Below are 15538 nucleotides of genomic sequence, written 5' to 3' on the forward strand. Positions count from 1 at the left end.
TGTGTGTGTGTGTGTGTGTGTGTGTGTGTGTGTGTTGTACTGAACTAGAAAGCTGGCCCAGAAAGGGCTAGAGATACAGAGGACCAAGGGAAGGGCTTAGTGAAAGAAGCTAAATCCATTTACATTCAGAAGGGAATGTAAGAGAAAGGAAGAGAGAGAGAGAGAAATATATCAGCATAGCCTAAGGAAAGCTTTGTTGTTGTTGTTTGGCTGTTTTATAATGGGTGGAGGGGATCTTGAAAAACGCAAGGTTGCGGAAGGGGATACGAGATGCTGGTGAGCATTTCAAAGAGAATTCCCTTACAGTTTGCAAAAGATGCAAATTAAACTTTAGACTTCTTTTAATAGTACCTTTGGCTGTTTGGACTGGGTTTCTCTGAATGCAGGACCATACAGAATCAGGGCTACATGGAGATATGGAGGATTGCATGAGCATTATAAGAAGGGAATCTGGAGTCCCTTCCGACAGAGATAACAGCCAGTGTGGTTATAGCCAAGCTCATTGCAGAATAGTCATTCTTATGCCGTCACTGGATAACGGCTCCATCTTTTTCTCCTTGCTCTGTTGATCACATCTAGACCTCAGAACATTCTAAAATGGGTTCCTGCATGCCATTATGTAATGGAACGTACCTCCTTTTCATGAACACCCTGTTGAATCCTGAAATAGAGAAAAGCTCTCATCAACTGCAGTCCCGTTCATCTTCTTTCCTGACCTCCTCACTTTAGAATTATCGAACATCCTCTCCCAAAGGAATGGGTAGCCAAGGCATTGTAAGGCCACCTCTCTGGTCCCTTGGCTTAATGCCATAGGGCCCTGGGTGCCTTCAATGCAAATTAAGGTGGAAAGCTCAAGCCTTAGTGCCTTAACTAGTGTATCTTGATGTTTGAAGGTGTTTCTTGGCCACTCACATATGGGAAGTTTGACATTTTAATGTTTGTTTGTGGGATATGGACATGTGTGCATGTGCCTACAAGCTTCCTGTCATCCAGTTTATTCCCTGGGACACGCTTCCTGAAATCTGAGCATGGTCCTCCAAGGCTTAAGGCATAGCAATGCACTTTTGAATGGGGAAACACTGGAGCCAGCTTAAGCAGAATTCTTTGTTAACAGTATATCTCTACCCCAAGACTTGCCTGTATCCTACATTAACCTCACCATCCCTTCTTACTTTTCAAATGTAAACTAGGCAACTTTTAGGGAGACAGTTACAAAGTCCTACGCCACACATAGTTGCATCCACCCCCATCTCCTCTTCTCCTCTCCCCGCCCAGCTCTTCCTGGTCCAGCCTGAACTTCCTGCCAACCACGCTTTGCCTGTCCAAACAGTAACTCTTCCAAGCATGTATTTGGAGCGTCTTGAGTTTGAGATATGAGAGTCTACTTTGAGAGAAATGTGCATCTCTTGGTGTACCTTGCTTCTCTGTGATTTGTGTCTGCCCTCCAGTAACTCCCAGTCTAATGGGTATAGACATCTTGTTAGCTGTGTACTGGGAAGCAGAAAAACTGGATCCAAATCTCTACAGCCCCATTTATCTGCTGCTAACCTTGGAGAAGCAACTTAACAAAGCTCAACCTTTGCTTTCTCAGCTGTGAGATGCAGCCAATCTCATGTAGCTGTTCTGAGGATCAAATGAGCTAATGGCTGGGACAGGCTTTACTTCCTGTACCTGCTTACGTACAGGTGATGCATATATTACATAATATCAACAGGGACATTCATCTCACACATGACCATCAAGCGTACCAACCCATCAGTAATATGTTAAAAGGCAGTGCTGCAATCAATACACACACTCTGATCTAATTTGTTCATTTTCCTTTTGAACTGCTGCCATACTCTGATTTTAATCCTACAGATAATCATAGAGGGTAGGACTGTTGATACTCCTGTTTTTTGAGAAGAGGAAACTGAGGTTCAAAAAAGGTTTTTATGAGTTAGCCAAGGTCCTGGGCAGAGTTGAAATGCAAACCCAGCGTCTGTGACTCCAGACCCCTTGCTGTTAACTTCTGTTCTATCAGTCCATGGAGACCAGTAGAAAATAAGTGAATCCTGGAATAGGACACAAGTGACCCAGATTCAGGTATCATTTTCTACTGTTCTCTGCCTTGGTACATGCTCTTTCCCTGAATCAAATATCCAGACATTTCTTTTCACCTGCAAGTCTCCTACTACTCTCTAACTCTCAGCCCCAAGTTCTTCCAAGTAGGATTCCTCCAAGTATTACCTCTTCCTTGAAGTCTTCCCACAAGCCCTCCATCCTAGGAAGATTCAATGATCCTCCCCCACATGCAGCCATCGTGCCACTTGCATAGACCTTCAGCTGTGTATTTATCACACAACATGGTGGTTGTAGTTTTGCTGGACTGAAAACAGAAATGGCCTGGGAGGGCAGGTCCTCTGCTTTGGCCCTTTCTTACCAGAGCTCTACTGCCCTGTATCATCTGCTCCTGGACATCTACCCTCACAGTTTTTATGGTCAAAGACAAAAGCATCACCTGCCCACCAACGTATTTCCAATCATGTGTCCCCATCTTAGTGAGAGGTACTACCTCTCATTCCATCAGCCAAACTAATGGGATTCCATCACCCCAGTACTTTTGAACTTGCATCTTTACATTCTCTTGGTCGCATCCTCTCCCCTCCCCATCTCCACTGCCTCTTCCCTGGTGCAAGCCTGTCTAGCTTTGTTCTATGAGTCTGTTCGCCAGCCTCCCTGACTCTGGCCCCACCTCCCCAACCCATCTTCCACACTGTAGCCAAAGTAATGTTTGAAAAATGAAACTTGTCCTCCCAAACCTGCATTCTAAAATCCTTCAATGGCTTTTCCTTCCCTATAACAGCGGTTCGTAGGGTGGAAATAAGGCAAGAAGCACATACTTAAGTCATCTGGAGAGCCTTGTCAAGCTACGCTGTCCCCTTGCTCACAATGATTCTGGCAGATTTCCTGAAGTCTCTCACCCCACTCCTATACCTTTGCTTGTAAAGTTTCCTCCTCTTTCAATGCCTATGTTCCTCATTTCCATGTGACCAGATACTACCCATGTTTAAGGTCTAATTTAAAAGACACCTTCTCCAATAATCCCTTCTGACCTTCAGTGTAGACACAATCTCTTCACCGTCTGGATCCCCTCCATGAGGATCCATGTTATGTTCTGTCTTATGTTTGTTATTTGTATTCACATCTTATCTTCTCCACTGGACCATCAACTGTCTGTTCTGATTCATCCTCATCACAAATGTGCCTTGCAGATACTTGGGATTCCCTAAAAATGTGTTGAATCCCAGTAAAATTAGAACAGATGGGGCCCAGGATTGCACTGCATCTCTTGAGCAAGAAAGCTTCACTCAGAACGCAGATCCAAATATCGATGTTAAGCATCAGGGGTAAACCCAGCCCTGAGGGTTGTGGAGGAGGGTCGGGCTGGAAGGGCAGTATGTGAAAGATGTACCGTGGTCTGAGACTCAGAGAACACACTATCTCTCCAGGAAAAAAAATAATGAGGCAGTAGGAAAAGCTAACTATTGGGTAAGCTAAAGAGGCAGGGCAACTATGAGATTGTACTGTGCTACAGGTCACAAAACTGAAACATGTAGAACTTAAAGAAATTGCCCCAAATCACTTAGCTAGTAAGTGGAAGAGCTGGGTCTGAAACCTGGCCAATCTGATAAGACTCTACACTCTTAACACCATCGAACCTGGATGAAATGTAAAACAGGACTTGCTGATGTGCCGAATTGTGTGACATAATTTTGAATGGTTCGCTGAGGTGGGAAAGCAGCCCCCAGTAAATGTATTGATATTATCTGGTTTTGTCCACCCCATTCTAAACTGCTCCTTACTCCACACCCTGAAAAGTGAATCTTTCTTCGGTTTGCACTCACTGGGGGAGCCACTCAAGCTAGAACCTTGACAGTCCTCTTCAAAATGCTCACATTTAATCACCTATTGCTTTTGTGTTCTGGCCACCTTTCACATCGCCTCTTCTCCTTCCTCATCGCCACTGCAGGATCGGCCCCTAACATCTCTTGCTTTGACCCTTACAGCAGCTTTCGTGACCCCAGTCCCTCTCCCCTCCTGCTTTTTGCTCACACTCCTGCCAGAATCATCCATCTAGAAAAATATTTGACCACTTGGCTCTTTGAGTTCTCCCTGTGACCTAAGTTCTCCCTGTGAGAGTAAGTTCCTCAAACTCTTTGGGAACTAGACCCTGCCAGCATCTTGACATTCCCACTTTGATAACCCCCCACCCATTCTGTAAACACATATCCATCAGCCTGGAAATACCCTCCCTCCTACTCCATCTGGGTGTTGCTGGACTTTACAACTCCGGCATCATAGACTCTAAACCAAATTACCTCTCCCCCATCCCCACCCCTTACCCTCAGATATGGTCCCACAGCTCCCTGAGCTGCCACCTCATACCATTTATCACTCCAGAAGATAATAACATAGTAGTTATTAATGCGGGCTCTTAAAGTTAGACTTCTTGGATTCTAATCCTTGCCATGCTGCTTACCAACTATATAAACTTGGACAAGTTACTTAACTTCTCTGAGCTTCACTTTCCTCACCTGTAAAACATAGATAATAATGCTTCTAGTGAGGATTAAATACAATAGTCCACATAATGTACTGAGAACAGCACCTGACACATAAGTGACCTCCTACTATCTAAATGGTAGCTATTATTATCATCTATTTTATAAGTTTTTTGTTTGGCTCTCCCATGAGACATATTGGCTGGATCAAGATGGCATTTCTCTTTCAATCTCTGGTAGTTGGCAGAGACAATCATATAATAGGTCCTTAAAGTTTTGGCTGTGATGGAAAGGTGGATGAGTGGATGACAGATTGATTGTTGGATGAATGAGTAGATGAGTACATGGATGATTTGATGAGTGTGTGGGGTTATGGGCTAGATGGATAAGTAGATGTATAGATTGTTAAGTGGATGGAGGGATGGAGGGATGGAAGGATGGAAGGATGGATGGATGGATGGATGGATGGATGGATGGATGGATGGATGGATGGATGGATGGAAGGGTGAATGGGTGGGTTTATGAACTAGATGTACAGGGAGATGGTCAAATGGATGGTTAAATAGACAATTTAGTCTTGTTTAAGTAGTATGAAACAAAAGGAAGCTATACCTCAAGTCATTCTTGTCAGCCAGCTGAAAAGATTCCACAGTATGTGATTTATTAAGTTTGTGTTTTTCTCTTTTTTTTCTAAGCACAGCTGTCTTCCTGCTCAGGATCTTTGGTCTCAGGCAATCTGTTACTTGCAATATCACTATATCCTTGTAAATTTAGACCTTCAGTAAATCTTCAAGCCTGAGAGAAAGGACACATGTATACTCTGTTTTGATCACAGAGTAAAGAACTGCAATCCTTGCCCTGGAAGACTTTGCAGTTTAATTTGGAAAACATATTCAATTAATAGAAGCTTGTCAGGTACCATCATTCTGAAGTTGCCTTGAAGCTGAGTCAGGGATAGCACTGGCTTTTGGTGACATCCAGGATAACTCAGCTACTTGGCAGAGGTGAGCTGAAGGTTAAGGAAGCATGTTGGAATGAGGAGGTGGCCCAGGCAGAGGTGAATCCTGAAGATTGAGAGCAGAAAACCAGAGGGCCCAGAATGTCGAGACCCAAGAGTGTAGCCTGGGGCTGCTGACTGAGAAAATCCTGGCTCAGGATGGAGGCCTTGCAATTGGTCCCAAAATACACAAAATATTAGACCTAGTGAGGGGTGACCTCTTAGAGCCTCAGATTCCTCAACTAAAAATGAGAAGACTAGTACCTGCTCCGTAGGGCCAGGAGGAGGATTAAAAGAGGTAAGGCTTGTGGTATCTCAGTGCCTGACCCACTGTGTTGCCCAACATATATCTATATTCTTTCTTCCTCAAAGCCAGCGCAGGCTAGTGGTCTAGCTCATGAGCTTTAGAGCCATGTTGCTACCAAATCCAGTTACTAACTGTGTGATCTCAGGCAAGTTACTTAACCTTCTTTGCCTCAGTTTCCTCATCTGTGAAGTGGGGACGATAATAATGCCTATCTCTCAGGATGGTTGTGAGGAATACACAAGTTAATGTATGGTAAGAGCCTACAACAGTGTGTGGCATGTAGTAAGTGCTACATAAGTATTTGTTCTTATTTTATTACTAATTTTTTAAAATTTTATTACTATTTTTAATATTCCTAAGTAGGTGAACACTTTGTTCCTGGTCACCAGAGTGAGAAGCAGCAAAGCTTTTATCTGTGGATAAGGGGAGAACATAAACTCCCCTTTGTTGAGGCCTACTATATTTCAGATGTTTAATATATTCTAATATTAAATTAGATTAATGTATTTTACTTAAAATACTTTGTGTATTACATACCATATATAAGTGGAAAGTAATTTAGATTAATATAATGTTAATGCCCACCATGACTCTTGGGAATAGACCATTATTGCCCCCAATGTTGAGATGGAGAAACTGAGGCTCAGAGGTACAGTGACTTGCTCGAAGCCATGCAGTCAGCAAGTGGTGGTTCTGGGATGCTAAGACTTATCATATTTCCACTCCTCAAAGCTGTTTAAGCTGGCAGTTATCCATGCCATTCACCTTGGTACACGGATCAGGAAACAGAGATCTGGGCAGAGGCATCGACTTGCCCAAGATGTCACAGAGAGCAAGTGAAAGAGCTGAGATCAGAACACTGGCCTCTCCATTCTCAGTCCAGTGTTCTTGACCATATGGAAAACAGAGATGTCTGTGAGTCTTCATCAAATGGATCCTGAGCTTTCTGCCCCTGAGGAATCACATTCCCAGGCTTTGGACCGCAGAGCCAGAAATGAAGAAGAGGAATGGTCACCTTACAGTGCCAACCTGTTATGGTTGGTGGAGGGGCTTGGATGACTTATATGGGCTGTTCCAGGTCCCACGCATCAGTTAGAAGTTCTTCACCCCTTTCATCATCTGGGGCCACTGTTCATTTGGCCAAAGATACTGCACAGTTTTATGAGTAACCAGATCTTGCTGCACTATGGTTCATTTTCCCCAGCTCAGCCTCCCAAGGAGGTACGGGGCTTCCCTTCTGCCACGGTGTCTTAGCTCTCAGATGTCACTTTCCTTCTGGATCTATGGAATTTGTCTCTCCTGGTAAATGAAAGAAAGCCTAGAGGTGGCCCTGCCTGGGGGACTTTGGCCGGTTCCTACTTAAGAGGGGGAAATTTGGGGCTCTGAGGACATGTTCCCACCCTGCGGATATAAAGACCGCATCTTCCTGTGCCAACCAAACTGGATAACAGTTGCAGTTAACCAAATAACTCATGAAGGAAGCAAATTATTCTTGCCTACTCAGATGGATATTTGGGGACCTGAATTATTCAGCAATTTTTCTCAATCCACAAATGTATCAGTTATTGTCAGTGGACCTAAGTCTGTAAAATAAAAATGTTCCTATTTATTTTTCTACAAAATACGAAAAGTTATAACAAAGGGAATATCACGGACTTATTTGTTTTTCTTTTTGTTCAGAAGCCAAGAGCTAGAAGAGACATATGGCAGGCAGTGATTTTTCGGAGATATATTGCAGGCAGTGATTTTTCAACCATTCTTTTGGAGAGTGGAATTCTTAGTCATGTGAAATCTTACATGAAATGCCAATTTATGAAACAGATTAAAATGGAGAAGCTCCGAATGTGGTGGATGGCAGAGAAGCAGCAGCCCTACCTCAGTACCCCCCTCCCCATTACAATCATGCTGCTCTGCAGAATCCTGGGAACACGGTTTGAAAATTAGTGATTTAGTTCAACTCACCTAAGGATCATATAAGAAAATGCAGGCACAGAGAGTTTATTCAAGTTGTAGTCTGTTCAAACTGAAGTTTGGAATTCCTTTCTTTTAGTGCAGTGGTTTTTCATGATGAAGTTTGAATGTTGTTCTGGTTTTCTCCTGATAATGTAACAAACTACTTCCCAAAATTTAGTGACTTAAAAATAAGCCATGAAAGTTAGTGATTTGTTTTTCTCACGAATCCTTACTTTGGTCAGGGTTTGAAGGGAATGACTTATTTCTGGTCTATGATATCAAGGGTCTCAGTTGGCATAATCCAGTTGGCTGGGGTGGGAACAGCCCAAGGTTGGCTGGATGTCTCTTTCTGTTCATACAGGCTTAGGGCCTCTCTGTGTGGTTTCTTCACATGGTCCCTTCAGACCACAGCAAGCTCAGGAAACTTAGACTTCTTACATGGAGGCTCAGGGTTCCAAGTGAGAGTTCCAGAGACCCAGAAAGAGCTGCAAGGCTTCTTATCTGTCCTATCCTAGAAAGTCCCAGAATGTAACTCCACCCACATTCTGTTGGTCACCCTGATTCTGTGTGGGAGAACGTTAACACAGGCATATGAGTGCTGGGAAGTATGGATCATTGGGGAGCCATCTTGGATGCTGGCTACACAATTTCCTTTCTTTTGATGTGACGTTACTAAATAGTTTCTGATGTGATTTGACCTAAAACAGAGAAGATAAAAGTCATTATGGTTTTCCTTAGATCTTAGGAGCGCTGTCATGTGGAAGAGTGGTAAACTAGTTCTAGAATGCCACAGAAATCTGACCCAAGACCGAAAAGTTTTAATTATAAGGAAGCTAGTTTTACTTAACCGTAAGAAAGAATTTTCAAACGACTAAAACAGCCAAATGCGATGTGGCTTCCTCTGCATGAGTAGTGAGTTTCTCCATCATAGGAGAGGTCTTTCTTCTACCGCTGAAAGTATCTGATTCTCGGGGATGATGACTAGTTGAGAAACTTGCATCTCCTTGAGCTTTTAGGGATGCTGAAATACTATGTGCATTTCTAAGAACCAAGATTTCCTATAAATCTAATTCTTGTTTGTTTGTCTTTTCTTTTCCCCCCTTTTTTGGACATTTCCATCATCTGACTGCCCATCAATATCTAGAAGAAATGCTTATTCCTACTCCTATTACTTGTAAGTATCGATCTGGGGTGACTTTGCTGTGTGCCCTGTAAGGCAACCTGTAGCATGCATTTCCTGCACCAACTGTCTGTTGGTTTCTCATACTCACTTATTATGTCTAAGCCATCTGTAGCCTTAAAGTTTTTATTTTGCCTAGATGTTTTCCATTTGAAAATGCACTGTCCATGTTGAAAATGTTCATGTCTGTTACGTTTCTGCCATCTTGGATCTTTTCCCCTGTTTTTGGAGATGTGAAGGGCTGTTTCTCCTTTGTCAGTGTAATCCTCTAGTTAGAAATCCTCAGATTCCAGCAAGAGGAAAACCTAATCCTCCTGCAGGATTTGCACACATAAAACAAAATCACTGATCTCGGCAACTTCAAAGCCCATTTGTGCCTACTTGGGGAACGAACGTGTAGCCCTAGGGGCTCAAAGATTAGAAGGAAATTCATTGGCTGTTTCCACTCTTTCAGGAAGTCTACAGGGAATCGTGGCTTTATCTAGAATCAGCTTCACAGGTGACAGAAATATACGCAGTCTTTGGGACTGGAATTATCTCAGTCTGATGTTTATCATTAGTTATGTCATGCTATCAGTGCATTTTGTTGGTAGTTATAGATGGCTGGTTGCCTAACAATTCTTTCTAAATAAAGATGATGGTTTTTCTTATTACAAAACCAGACGTTTTCACCACATGAGGGTAAGGGAGAAAAACTCCATAAATAGATCCTTGGTAATGAAGAGTTAGAAAACCACTGAATTAGTTTCACATTTCTAATAGGCATTTTCCATATTTGAAAACTGAAGTCCAGAGAAGTGTGTGAAATCACGCTCCAGTTAGCAAAAGAGTGGGATTAAAACTCAGAATGCCTCACTCCTTGTAAAGTCCATTATCCATCATTCCGTGTCTTCCTCCACCCCTGGCAAGCCCAGCTTTGTGAGAGAGGCCATATCTGTTAGTGATCATGTGCTGAAGCCTTCACAGACGAGGGCGGAGCCAGCAAAAGCCTCCCCATCCCTCTTCTCAGTGTTTGGGTCCCTGGTCAATAGGTCCACGCAGTGAGCACGTGAGATTCTGGTATCACCACCCTCATGTTATATAGGAACTGATGAACCCCGGCCACCGACACTGAAAACGCCAGAAAACTTGCTTCATTTGTTCATTCATTCATTTGACAAATAGGCATTGAACATGCACATTATGTTCCAGACACTGTGGATGGAGAGAGATGGCCAGGACTTTGAGCCTCACCCTCGCAGTACACAAGCCTACCAGAGAGACTAGCCTAACATCAAGTATTGATACTTGAAATCTTGGCGGAGATGTACCAACGTGTACCATGGAATTAGGGGCACTTAGTCGGGTGACCGGTTTTTTAGTGGAACAGGGGATAGTCATCAGTGCTTTTAGAGATGGATTTATCCAGTACTGAAGAAATAAGAATTCTGAGCAGGGAACACAGCATGTGCAAAAGGCAGAGAGGTGTGAGACAGTATGGGCTGTTGTTGCTGTGGTGGGAAGAGTCATGCAGCTCTGGGTTCAAGTCACATCTCTGTCATTCACCAGTTATGTGGCCTTGAGCAAGACTTCTGAACTTTTTCAGCCTCATTCCTCTCAACCCTAAAATAAGGGTAAAAGTGCCTAACTCGTAGGGAATGAGGGATTTTGTAAGGTGCTTTGCAAACAGTTGGCACTCATGAAATGTTAGTTTCTTTCTTTCCCCTTTCAGAAACCGTAAGGAGTCAGGGCAGTAGTGGTGGCCCCTGGGGGCTCTTCTGGTCTTCTAGAGGTTCTCATGGCATCAGTGTTCCACGGCAGGTGTGGGCATGCAGTGCCTTCTGGGCAACTCACCCCCTCAGTCTGTTAGCCAGTGTACAGAGCACTGTCTGGATGCCCACTTTGTACCATTCTCTGTGCTGGACCCTGTGGTGAAATCAAAGATGAACGATGTGGAGATATAGATAGGCAAGTCCTCAAGTTGCAGTGATAAGCAAGGGTCTTCCAATGGGTGCGGACTTGGAGTTCTAAGTGACAGATCCTAGATTGTGACACTCATGCCAGCTCAGGAGCTGGCCATGGTTAAAGATTCGGAGGGGGAGAAGAACTGGCGAAGCAGGCAGCAAGGTAGGAGGGCCACCATAAGAACCAAGCAAAGTCCATAGCAGAAGGAGGACTTGACGATAGCAGATGCTGCAGAGAGATGGAAGTGGAGGGCTTGGGCATGGCCCTTGACCATCAGAAGTCACTTGTGCAGGTCATGGGGTAGCCTTGAGGGAGGAAACCAGCCTGCCTAGGGCCCATGAGGTAGATAACTTCTTCTTAACCACTAGGCCCTAAAACAGAGGAGAAACATGAGACTGGCCACTTGAAGGGCCAGGAAGTCCTGGGCACCTGTATACGTAGAGGAGCCTGTGCAGAAGGGAGAGCTACAGATGCTGGAGGTGGCGTGCCTCGAGAAGGGAAGGTCTGGAGGCAAAGTGTTTGGGGACAGGGAGCCGAGGAGGGGATGTGTGACAGGTCTTGTGAAACCATAGGAGGGAGGGATGCATGTAGATAGAGAAGGGGGAACAGAAAGGAAATGAGGACCCCCACGGTCTGCAGATTCAAAACCCCACTCCTCCACGTCTTAGGTAGAGACCCTGAGTGGGTGCTTTAAACCCTTTCTACTCAAAAGTGTGGTCCATAGACCAGCACTGGCATCACACAGGAGCTTGTTAGAACTGCAGCACCTGGTGGCCCAGCTCAGACCTCCTGAACCTGCATTGTAACAAGATTCCCAATTCCTTCATGGGCACATTAAAGTCTGAGAAGCACAGACTTACCCAGTCTCAGTTGTTTCATCTGTAAAACAGGAAGAATAATACCATCCTCGCAGGGGTTAAGGTGTCACCTCGTCCCTCTAAAAGCCTCAAAATCTTCCATGAAAGAGAAAGCCTCCAACACACTTTGGCTGAACAGTCTTTTCCATGAAATCTATATTTATTCATTCAACAAGTATTTGTGGGGTTCCCACTTATGTACCAGGCACTGGTCAAGGTTCTGGGATATAAGAGTTAGCTCAACAAACAAAAATCCCTGCCCACATGAAGATTCTTAGCGGGGGAGATAGAAAATAAACAACATACATAAGAAAAGTAATATAGGTATTATGTAATGGCCAAGAGAGATAAGGAGAAAAAATAGATAAACCGGGGAAACAGGATGTAAAGTGTAGGTGGGGGAGGAACAGAGGAATTGTTTTTCAAAACCAAGAGGCCCTCAATGGCTCTACCCCATTGAAAGGTCCCATACACGAGACCAAGGGTCCACAAACATTTTCTGTAAGGAGCCAGTAGTACATACTTTTGGCTTTATGGGTTCTCTGTTGCATCTACTCAGCTCTGATGTTGTAACATGAAGATAGCCATAGACAATATGTAAATGTTTGAGCATGGGTGTGTTCCAATGACACTTTATTTAAAACAATCAGACAGTGGGCCAGATTTGTCCTGAGCGCCATAGTCTTCCTATCCCTGCCCTAGACTTTTGAGATAGGGAGAGGATGGGGTTGAAGATTCATCCTGCTTTGTGAGCTCCTACAATGTGCTGCACCGTGTGTTAGCCACTGCAGACACAAAGGTGAATGCAGGGCAGCTGAACCAGCCTAGAAGGAGGCAGAAGTTGAAAACAATTACTAGCTGGTAGCTATGATGTACAGGGTTTATCTAATGCTCACAGCAAGCCCTGCGAGATACGTGCTACCGTGTTGAGTCTATTTAGACGTTGAGACTGAGATTTGAGGACTTGTGTACATCCCACAGCCAGGAGGTGGCAGGGCTAGGGTTTGAATCCAGGACCACATACCCCCAAGCCCTGCCCATCCTTCTCACTAGACCTTCAGGGCTCCTGCCTGGACCATGTGCTTGGAGAGCCCTTAGCCAGGCTGTGGGAGAGCCAGGATTTGAGTGCAAGTGTGTCTGCCTCTACAGCCTCAGTTCTGTGCAGGGACATCTGTGCCTTGCTTGGGACAAGAAGTGGTACCTATTCCTGGCTGGCAAGGAGGCCCTTGAGGCAATCCTGTCTTTGCTGTCCTGGGGACTTGCCATGTGGTCAGAGCTGAGAGCACAGGGCAGCCAGATCGGTGGTAGCCAAGGGGATAGACTAAGGGGTGACCAAAAGAATGCTAATGACATGGATAAGTAGAGCTATAGGTAGAAGGCACTTTGGGACCCAGGGACAGAGGAGTCTAGAATGGGGTCCTTCACGGTCCAGTACACATTTTAAAAACTAAAATAATGTGGGTTTTGGTGTCAGACTTAGATCACAATTCTAGGTCTGCCTCTTCTTCCAGACTGTTCAGACCTCGAGCAATCATGGAACCCCTCTGAGCCTCAGTTTCTTCATCTGCAAATGGTGATAACAGCTGTAACTTCCCAGCATTTTCATGAGGGGTAATGAGCGAGTGTATCTGTAGAGTGGCTGACACAAAGTAGGTATTTTATAAATAGCGGCTATTATTCCTCACCTCCTGAACTGACAAAAATGCTTCTCCTAGAATTCCTTTTTACCTTTCTGTAGTAAAACAGCACCCGACCACTTCAGTGTCTGCTTTTTGAAAGGATATTAAGAGTTGGTGTATGTTCATGGGTTAATTTACCTCAAGGCAGGTGATGGGCACAGTAATTGTTTTGAAAAGAGACATTTTAGTGTAGTAGCTCCTGAAAAGGCACTAAGATGTTTACCAACCATTCTGGCAGAGAGAGAGTCCTTAACTATTTCACTTCACCTGTGTGAGTGTCGCAGAGGTGGGTTCCTCCTGGGCTGGTCCCTGTGTGCAAACACTCCAGAACACTTGGGCTTTCCATGTCCATCCTATTTCTCTCCATTCCAGCATATTTAAATCCTACACCTCTTCTTCAAGGTCCGTGTCAAACATTAGCTCCCACTGAAAGACTTCTCTGATGCTTTCCACCTGCAGGAATGTCCCTTTCTCCAATTCTCACTGCAGTCACTTTGTTATCATGGGCAGGAGCAAATGTGTCTTAACGATGTTTCTTTTTCATTGCAATGGTGCCCTAGCACGCACAGTGAACCCCCAGTAAATGTATGTGGAATGAGTGAAAGAACAAGATGAAATTAAAAGACATAACAGCTAAAGTCAACAGATGATCTGTTCTTTAAAAAAAAAAACAAAGTAACAATTTTTAGATAACTCCACACCCTGTACCTTCCTTGCTTCCGTGGCTTTAAGGCAACCTTTGCTCCTTTTCAGCATCTGTGACCTGAACAAGCCACTTCACTTTTTCTAAGTCTCAGTTTCCTAATTTGTAAAGTGGAGATTAAAAATGCATTCCTCATATGTATATGTATAACTGATTCACTTTGTTGTAAAGCAGAAACTAACACACCATTGTAAAACAGTTATACTCCAATAAAGATGTTAAAAAAAAAAAAGAATAAATAGAATCCTTTCAAAATCTCTTTTAAAAAAAAAAATACATTCCTCACAGAGACCTTGCAAGGATTCAATGAGGCAAAGTTTGGAAAATGCCTAGCACTTAGTAGGTTTTCAACCAAAGTAAGAAACTGCCTTCTTTTCTGAAAGGCATATACCTTTTCACATCAGAGGCTGTTGGAAATCAAATATCATTGCCTCAATACATTTAAAGAGGAATTTGAAATGATGATATCAAGAGAGACTCAAAAAGCATTTTATGTAATTTGTCAGTCACTTCAAATAAAAATGAAGAAAAATAGGAATAGAAGGAAGCCATTTAAAGATGATAAGTATCAATTACCAAAAGCTGACAGCAAATGTGTTGACAGGTGAAAATAGAACGCATTACCATAAAGGCAAGTCAAAGATGGCTGCCCTACTGCTGCTCTTCAGCCAAGGGGAAGACCTTGTGAGAATTCTGATTCCTGGGCCCCGCCCCCAGATCGGCTCAGTTCCTTTGAAAGTGTGGCCTGGTAATCTGCATTTTACACACAACTCAGTTTAATATTTTGGATGCTGACTTTGAGAACAACTCCTCTCCTGATCCTCACATCAGCCTGATATAACTGTCCCACCTTTCTACCTGCAATGCCCTTTTCCTGGAATGCCTGCCCACCTTCCATGCCTGGAAAATTCTAGTATCTTTATTTGTTTTTAATTTTATTGAAGTATAGTTGATTTACAGTGTTGTGTTGATTTCTTCTGTACAGCAAATGTCTCAGTTGTACATATATATATATTCTTTTCCATTATAGTTTGTCACGGATACTGAATATAGTTCCCTGTGCTATACAGTAGGACCTTGTTGTTTACCCATCCTATATTAATAGTTTGCCTCTGTGAATCCCAAACTCCCAGTCTATCGCTCCCCAGCCCCTCTCCCCCTTGGCAGCCACAAGGCTGTTCTCTATGTCTGTGAGTCTGTTTTTGTTTTGTAGATATGTTGATTTGTATTGTATTGTAGATTCCACATATAAGCGATATCATATGGTATTTGTCTTTCTCTGTCTGACTTACTTCACTTAGTATGATAATCTCTAGGTCTATCCATGTTGCTGCAAATGGCATTATTTCATTCTTTTTGATGGCTGAGTAATAT

At 43.6% G+C, this 15538-nt stretch overlaps 1 protein-coding gene across 2 annotated transcripts in view; it reads left to right on the top strand.

Annotated features, from left to right (window-relative positions):
• PTPRT (protein tyrosine phosphatase receptor type T) overlaps positions 1 to 15538 on the top strand; it is a 1083615-nt gene that overhangs the window by 927647 nt on the left and 140430 nt on the right. For both annotated transcript variants that reach the window (XM_024128402.2, XM_024128403.2), the window contains one exon: positions 8946 to 8975. In XM_024128402.2, coding sequence (XP_023984170.1) covers positions 8946 to 8975 — 30 coding nt within the window. The remainder of the gene's footprint in view (positions 1 to 8945; positions 8976 to 15538) is intronic.

Source organism: Physeter macrocephalus, chromosome 14, assembly GCF_002837175.3.
Source record: "Physeter macrocephalus isolate SW-GA chromosome 14, ASM283717v5, whole genome shotgun sequence".
In the NCBI taxonomy this organism is placed as follows: Eukaryota; Metazoa; Chordata; class Mammalia; order Artiodactyla; family Physeteridae; genus Physeter; species Physeter macrocephalus.